The sequence below is a fragment of the Nanorana parkeri genome, unplaced genomic scaffold, assembly GCF_000935625.1.
Source record: "Nanorana parkeri isolate BGI_ZX_2015 unplaced genomic scaffold, ASM93562v1 scaffold488, whole genome shotgun sequence".
In the NCBI taxonomy this organism is placed as follows: domain Eukaryota; kingdom Metazoa; phylum Chordata; class Amphibia; order Anura; family Dicroglossidae; genus Nanorana; species Nanorana parkeri.
The window spans coordinates 416,182-424,761 of record NW_017306756.1 but is presented as its reverse complement, the minus strand read 5'-3'; the positions used below and the strand labels follow the sequence as shown (position 1 = coordinate 424,761).

At 50.1% G+C, this 8,580-nt stretch overlaps 1 protein-coding gene across 1 annotated transcript in view; it reads left to right on the top strand.

Annotated features, from left to right (window-relative positions):
- Positions 1–7,567: 7,567 nt before the first annotated feature.
- Positions 7,568–8,580, top strand: part of LOC108790629 (E3 ubiquitin/ISG15 ligase TRIM25-like) — a 2,661-nt gene continuing 1,648 nt past the window's right edge. The window contains exon 1 of the mRNA XM_018560935.1: positions 7,568–8,537. Within this exon, the coding sequence (XP_018416437.1) occupies positions 7,592–8,537 (946 nt within the window). The 5' untranslated portion in view covers positions 7,568–7,591. The remainder of the gene's footprint in view (positions 8,538–8,580) is intronic.

Genomic DNA, 8,580 nt, shown 5'->3' with positions numbered 1-8,580 from the left:
GGGTTCCGCCGGGCCCACCACGCAAATGCTGGTGCATTCTCATATGCTGGGAGGAATGAGGGAGTCCCAAATATACCGGAGAGGGGAAGGTGGGGTGATATAAGCCCAGCTGTGTATTTGACCGAGTCCCACTGTTGCAGGCTAAACCGCAAGACCGGGTCCTGAATGGGGGGGCGTGAGGAAGGAGGGGTCCACAGTAGATTATGGATGGGGAGGGGGGCGCATTCCACTATGTCCATAAGGGCCCATTGGGGTAGCGCTGACGTTGAATGAAAGAGCGTCAGTGGAGCTATTTGAGCCGCTATGTAATATTTCGCTAAATGGGGAACTCCGAGGCCGCCTTGCCCCCGTCGGTGGTACAAGACGTTGGCAGCTAAGCGGGGCTTACGGGCATGCCATATAAAGCGGAGGATCTTCCTCTGCTCTATACGGAGGATATGACTGGGTATATGAACGGGAAGGACCCTGAAGAGGTAAAGGATCTTGGGGAGATAAGACATTTTGATGGCGTGAATCCTGCCTAACCAGGATAAGGGCATGTTGTGCCAGGAGGTAAGGAGGGCCGACAGCTCGCGGAAGAGCGGGGGGTAATTAGCCTGGAAGAGCGAGTCCAGCGAGGAGGTGATTTTGATACCCAAGTAGGGCAAGGAAGAGGGCCACGAAAAATTTAAGTTAGCTTTTGCCAAGCTCAGGCAGCCGGCACTCAGGGAAATGTTCAAGGCTTTTGATTTGGTCTCGTTAACCTGCAAGCAGGAGAATGCTTCAAAGTCTGCTAACGTGCGAAATAGATTGGGGAGAGAGATATGGGGGGAGGATAGAGCTAACAGAATGTCGTCCGCGTAGAGCGAGAGTTTATGAGGGGTACCCGCCAGCTCTAATCCCTGAATGGAAGCATTGCCCCGAATAGCGGCCGCCAGCGGTTCTAATGCCAATATGAACAGGATGGGGGATAGAGGGCAGCCTTGTCTAGTGCCCCGCAGAATGGGGAACGCGGCTGAGCTGAATCCCGCATAACGGATGGAGGCTGTGGGTTGGGAGTATAACGCAGCTATCCAGGCAAGAAAATCTTCTCCAAAACCCCATTTGCGTAAAGCAAAGAACAGGTACCGCCAAGACAAGGTGTCAAACGCCTTGCGTACATCCAGGGAAAGCAACATCATCTCTATGGAGCGGGAGCGAGCTAGGTGTATAAGCTTGAGGACCCGGCGTATACCATCTCCCGCCTGCCTGCAGGGTACGAAACGGACCTGGTCTTGATGAATGAGACATCCCAGAAAGGTGTTAATCCTAGCGGCCAACACCTTAGCCAGGAGTTTCACATCAGTGTTAAGTAAGGAAATGGGCCTAAAATTGGACCAAGAATGGGGATCAGCAGTTGGTTTAGGAATCATAACAATATTAGCTTTAAGGGCTTCCGGAGGAAGCGGGTGACCTTGCTTAAGAAAATTGAATTGCGCTGTCAGATGGGGGACCACAATGTCCGCAAATTTTTTATAAAAGAGGGACGAGTAGCCATCGGGTCCAGCACGTTTATTGGCTTTCAGCGATTTAATCGCTAAATGCACCTCATCCTCAGTGATGTCAGCGGCCAAGAGCTCCTTCTGTACGCTTGACATTGCAGGCATATGCAGATTTTGAAAAAATGACTCTGCTGCGGCCATGGGGAAAGGGGGTGGTTCCGCATACAGATGGGACAGGTGGTGTTGAAACTCCTTTAATATCGATTGCGGGTTACTGGTCAGGACAGAGTCAGCTGTTTGTAGGGAGATGGGGCGTTTGGGCAGTTCAAAGCAGCGGAGACGTTTCGCTAACATAGCCCCAGGCTTGTTACTGTGGGCATAGAATTTTTGCCCTGCCCAGCGTAGTTGGCGTTCGGCTATATCGGTGAGGCATAAGTTGAGTTCTACCCTAGCTTTCCTGGGGGGGCAAGGGAGGGAGGAGGAGGGAAGGGTAAGGGGGGGAGGGGGAAGGTCTAGGGAAGGGGAAGAGGAGGAGGGGGAAGGGTAAGGGGAGGGGGAAGGGCAAGGGGAGGAAAAGGGAGGAAGGGAGGGAAAAGAAGGGGGAAGGGAAGGGGAAGGGGGTGGGAATGCAAGGAGAGGGGTCTAGCGGAAGATAGTCTATCACCGTGAGCAGTAACAGGTACAATAAACAATGTAACCATGAGCACAATCCTACATTACCTATATTCAGGCTATCACAAAGCAAAACGCTGAGTTATCGGTTTGGCATAACAGTTCTGTAAGTAACGGTAAACGAGTATTAAATGCAAAACCACTCAAAAGAAGAAGTAGGAACAAAAAATCAACATAAACATAAAACGAGTGTTGCTGAACATGGGCACATGGCACCTCCTCTGTATGCGGGAAGGGAAACTCTAGCGACCATGATAGCTTTCCACAAACCTCGGTCCGGTGTAAAAAGCAAACTGGGAGGCCGTGCGATGTCCGATCTCCCTAATCTCCCGCCGGAGCTCCGAGGTGATAGCAGCGGAGGCTTTAGAGAGCTCCTCCCGCACCATGTCCCGCATACGCACCAGGAGGTCGGGCCCCTGCGATCCACGGGAGCCGGATCTCTGCTCAGCAAATGGGTCTTGACTGTCCTCCGAGTCAGCCGACAGTCGGGGAGCTACATCGTCAAGTAGGCCGCCGGGCGCCATCTTGCCCTGAGCGCGGCGAGTGCGAGGAGTCTCGGAGGGCTGGTTGCCGCGCTTGTATTTCAAATGTGAGGATCTCATTCGGACGCCGGGGGTGAGTAGGTTCACAAGCAACCTAGGGATCCGACCCAGTAAGCAGGGTTATGGCTGAATGCGGGTGTCTCTCGGCTCAAGAAGCAGCCATCTTGCACCGCCGCGCGCATGCGCCCCCTGTTATGTACCTTTTGGGCATTGGAACCTTAATTAGGCACGCACATTGGCACATGGTGCAGCACATTGGGTTAGCCACAGGTTGCCATACAGGTCTAGGGAAGTGGCGAATCTTCACTGGCGTGACCCCGTCACTGAAGACCCCCCTGCTGGAGGAGGGTGTGTGCTTGCCAGAAATTAGAGAAGCCGAGGTGAAAGCAGGGGTTCCCCCTCCTCTCCGTGTATTGCCTGCTGGGTGAGTCTTTACAACCCCCCTGCACCCCCCTAGGGTACCCTGAGTCAGGCTCACAGGGCTGTGGTGTCCCTTTCAATTTTTCATAAATTGCTGCACTTCACTTGAGTGCCACCCCATGTCCCCTCCACATGGCCCAAGCAAAAAGTGCAGTGTTTGTGGCTTCCTGGAGCCCAAAAATGTGTCAGTTATTGTGCAGGTATTTTCTGTTGCCACCTTTGGCCTTTCTTGGGTCGTCAGCAGCCATATTGGGACTCCCTGGCCCACTTGCGTATGCTCAGTACAGGCTGGGGTGGCCATCTTGCTAAGCCCTGCAGGCTTTACTAGTCTGGGCATGCTTTACTAGTCTGGGTATGATCAGTTAAGGATTCTACAGCTGGTGGCCACCTTGTAAGGGAGCATAGGCTCTGATCATGTCCTGGAAATGGAGGTACATGTTTTTGGAATCCAGTTCCATCGGCGAGCAGAGTGCATTTTTGAGGTGCAATGATCACTGTGACCACTACAGGGACCTTTGATTAACCCATGGTGCTGGTATTGTGAGTACCTGGGGCCACTAGGATTCCTACCTAGCAGCTACAACTGCTAAGAGGCAGGGAGTATTTCTATCACTCCTTCTGGGAACTCTACCTGATTGTCTGTCTGATAGCCCTCCACTGGGCTCACTGCCCTCCTCTAATGTCTCTGTTATCCCACCCGGGGTACCTCATGCCTTAGGGCTTTGCCAGAGCCGTAGCTAGCTCCTTTTGCGCCCAAGGCAAGAACAGAGAATTGTGCCCCCCCCCAACTGATGTGTGATGTCACCTGACGTTGCGCACGGACAGGAAGTGATGTAAAGCACTTCTTGTTCATTCATAACTGGGGATCAGCTATCACTGCAGTGTTTTCTCTGCACAGAGGATTGGTAAATATCACCGATATTTACCGATCCTCCCACCCCCCATCCTGAAGCCAGCGTGGGGAGGAGGGAGCACTGTCACTTCAGGATGGCCGAGCAGTGAGGAGAGAGCCTCCGGCTGAAGCGGTCTATTTCTCATCGCATCCCTGCTGCCTCTGCCGCCCCTCTTCTCCCTGATGAGCCACGTCTGTGTTGGCCGCCTGACTCCTCTGTTTCCATAGCGCCCTGTGCTCGCCATGGCTACAGGGGCTAGGGGGCACAGCCGGGCCGGTCCTGGCTGCGCCCCCTCTCAGCTGCACCTGAAGCAAGTGCCTCACTTGCCCCATGGTAGCTACAGCCCTGGGCTTTGCAGCCACTGTGTCTGCGTTATGGATTAGTTGTCCACCTTAATGGCTGAGGCTAGCTGCAGAGGGTGCAGGCATAATCCCCCTTTTTAATTTCCTCCAGAGTCAGTTTCAGATGCAGCTATGGCTATGGCCTTTACACCAGATGATAAGGAGGAAGAGGGCATTGATTTGGAGATGTGTACCTTAACTGATATGGATGTATCCTCTGCCAAAGATGTTGCAAAGATGTATGACACCTTTGTGATGCTCATTGAGGAGTTCAGAGAACGCCTAGCTTTGGAACCACCTGTGCAGAATCCTCTCAAGGCCACTAGTATGGGTGACCCATTAAGACCTTTCCCACACATGCCTTAGTGGAGAATGAGACTGGCAACATACTTAGAAAACATTTACTCCCTCAAAAAGGAGTTGTTCCTCAAGAAGTAGTTTTGCAAAAGATCACCACGTAGATCAGATGTGGTGATTTATTGCCCTAATACAGGGGCGCCCACTATTTTTCGTCTGGAGATCTACTTTTCAAATGACGAGCTCATTGAGATCTACCAACGAAAAAACACCTGCATTCAGGGGCGGGAGGGGGCGTAGGCTGCGCAGGCAGGCCCTGACTGCGGCTCCGTCCTCCCCCGCCGCCGGTTCCTTCACTTCTTCTCGGATCCCCGCTGCGGGGATCCAGAAAAGCGGCGGGAGGAGAGGACATGGCGATCTACCAGTGATCGCTACGCGATCGACTGGTAGATCGCGATCGACCTTGTGGGCACCCCTGCCCTAATAGATCCCTACGGTTCCAGTGGAGGATGTCCTGGCCTTTAAAGATCTATTGCAAAAGCGATTTGGAAGCCTGTTGAAAGCTTCCATTGCCCTACTGGGGCCTACCCTGTAGCCGGTGGTGACTTTGATGGAGGTATGTCATATTCTGGCAGTCTGGACAAAGCAGAAAGTGTGGAATCCTAGCTCCATTCTGATGTTTGTGAATCTTCTGGGGTGTCTGCAGTAGTTACCAGAACTGTTATGCATTTGTGTGGACCATTTGGCTGACACCCTAGGTCAGCTCTCAAGGCTAGGACCTGGTTGAACCTTCTTCGCAGGAGAACATCTTTTGGGGAAGGCTTTGAAGCCTTTATTTAGAAGGTCATGGGTGGGACTGGGAAGAATACTCTCTGGCCCATCAAGTGGAATGCCAACAGCTAGATTCGGTTCAGGACCAGCTTGGAAAAGTTTGTTTTGTGCCACTCAGGCTTCTACCTCCAGATCTAAGCCAGTCCTTATAGGCCAGATCCTTCAGTCAGGAGCCCAGGAACAAAGCTCCAAGCAAGCCATACAGGAACCTCATTTGCTGCCAAGAGCTAAGCTTGAGGAGACAGCCATACTGCAAATAAGGGTAACAGGGCATGCAAAAAGGGTATTCCCTGGGTGAGAGGTTTTTTTAATACTGAGGTACATGTCTAGGTGAAAGGTATCAGCGTCCTATTGTGGCTGTGTCTGCAATAATAGGAAACAAACCAATGAGGTTCATTGCCTGAACAGCTAGAATTGTTGCAGCATGTTTGCTTTCCATATCCTTTCCCTACAGCAGCTTCTAATACACTGACACTATAGCTGCTCCCCTTTTATAGTGGGGGGGTCGCTTATCCAAAATCCCCCTTATTGGTCCTTCTAAGTCTGCTGGTCATAGTTCAAAGGCCACGTAGTTTATTATGGTTTTAAAATAATTATCATGGGCGAATCGGCACATAGATTCACTGTAACAGTAATTTTTAACCCACAAATTCACCTCAAACCCATAGTAATGGTGAACCAATACCTCATTCATAATATACATAAAACGGGAAGGTTTACCTTACAGCTCTGCCACCAGGTAGGTGAAGTGAATTTCTTCTGTTGCAGTTAAGAAATACAGTTTGGTCACCAACCTCCCCCTAACCAGTGATTTGAGAGTGGAGGATCAGCAGCAGACTAATGAGGTAGTGTATGCACGCTCAGAGGCTGATTATTGCCATACAAAGCTGCTCCAGATTTGGTCTGCCTCAATTTTTATAAATTCCCCTCAATGTATTTTTTACCCTATTCACGGTATTATTCACATAGTGAATTAACATGCAGGCAACTTCAATAAGGTATTTTTTTCATGTGTGGGAGACAGGGGCAGAGCCAGAGTCCAGGGAGAGGGGCACTGCCAGACAAGGTGTTAGAGAATAGAATATTGCAATAATACATTATATTGCAGTTATTTGTTATGAAACAGCAATTGTGCCTTTTTTATATACAATCTGACACGTTTGTGTGCAGGAATGGAATCTCTGACAAACAACATTTGTCACATTACTGTCATTAAAATGGGTCTGTCATCCACACTGCACATTACTGTGTTTTATTGCGGTGGAGCTTTGTGATGCACATGGTTCTGGTGCAGTGTGCAGGATGCAGGGCCCCAGACTGAAGAAGGGGGGCTCAGTAACTGGCAATGCCAGTGGTTACCAGGGCCCCCTCGAAATGCTAGGGCCTGGTTGCAGCTGCGACTGCTGTGACCCTGGTGATTCCACCATTGAATAAAAGACTACAAATCCCAGCAATACATTATACAGCAATGCAGAATAATACCATCAGCTATAGAGGACTACAAATCCCAGCAATACATTATACAGCAATGCAAAATACTGCCAGCTATAGAAGACTATAAATCCCAGCAATGCATTATACAGCATTGCAGAATAATAGCACCAACTATAGAGGAGTAAAAATCCCAGCAATACATTAGACAGCAATGTAGAATACCACTAGCTATAGAGGACTACACATCTCAGCAATACATCATACAGCAATGCAGAATACCATCAGCTAAAGAGGAGTGCAAATCCCTGCAATACATTATACAGCACTGCAGAACACCACCAGTTACAGGACCCCCTGTACCAGTCTTCACCCTCTCCTGTAGCAAATTCATATACTGTATATTGCTAAATCTGCGACCGGAGAAGGTACTGCATTTTCTGTTAGGTTTTCTGCACCTCCTTCATGGTTCACAGGTTCCCGCATCCCCCTGCGATCCTAACACCGCTAGCCTTGGGTAACTCTCTACTTAGGCAAATTAGGCAGCCATGAGGCCCCAGCGTCGGCTGAGGTGGCTGCCTAATTTGCCTGATTATAGTGCCACCTTAGATAAAAGCTGAGAGATTAGCTCACCCCTCCCTATACGGAAGAATGTGAATTGACCTCTGTTCTCTGAGTTTCATTTCTCTCTTCTGCTGTCAATAATGGCGTCTGCTGATCTGAAACAGGAGTTGGACTGTTCCATCTGTCTGAGCACTTATACAGATCCTGTAATGCTGAGATGTGGACACAACTTCTGCCGGGTCTGTATTGATAATGTGTTGGATACACAGGACAGGTCTGGAGGTTATTTCTGTCCTGAGTGCAGAGCAGAGTTTCAGGATCGGCCTGTACTGCACAGGAACATAACACTGCGCAACATAGCGGAGACTTTCCGGTCTATTGAGCCAGATCAGGAGAAGAAGACAACTGGGATCTTCTGTACTTACTGTATTCACTCTCCTGTACCTGCTGTTAAGTCCTGTCTGCATTGTGAAGCTTCTCTGTGTGATGATCACCTGAGAGTCCACAGCAAGTCACCAGTACACGTCTTAACTGAACCCACCACTTCCATGGAGAAGAGAAAATGCTCCGTCCATAGGAAGATTCTGGAATATTTCTGTCTTGTGGATGCCACTTGTATCTGTGTGTCCTGCAGGCTTGATGGAAAACACCGAGGACACAAGGTGGAGACTCTGGATGTGGCCTCTGAGAAGAAGAAACAGAAACTGAGAACTGGTCTTCAGAAACTGATCACGGAGAGAGAGGAGACTGAGAAAAGAGTCCGGAGTCTGCAGGAACGCAGGAGAAAAGTACAAGAAAAATCAGCCGGTGTAACAGAGAGAGTCACTGCCCTGTTCAGAGACCTCAGGAGACATCTGGAAGACCTGGAGAAGAGAGTCCTGAGGGAGATCTCCAGGCAGGAAGAGCGGCTCTCACATCAATTGTCTGACCTGATCCAGGGGCTGGAAATAAAGGACCAGCTGTCCAGGAAGATGGATCACATTGAGGAGATGTGTAACATGACTGACCCACTGACTGTCTTACAGGAATCAGACACAGGGGACTTGTGTGATACTGAGGAGGGAGATGATGAGGACAGAGAGAGACATGATGAACTCCTCCATGATGGAGGGGATCTGGATGTGGCTGG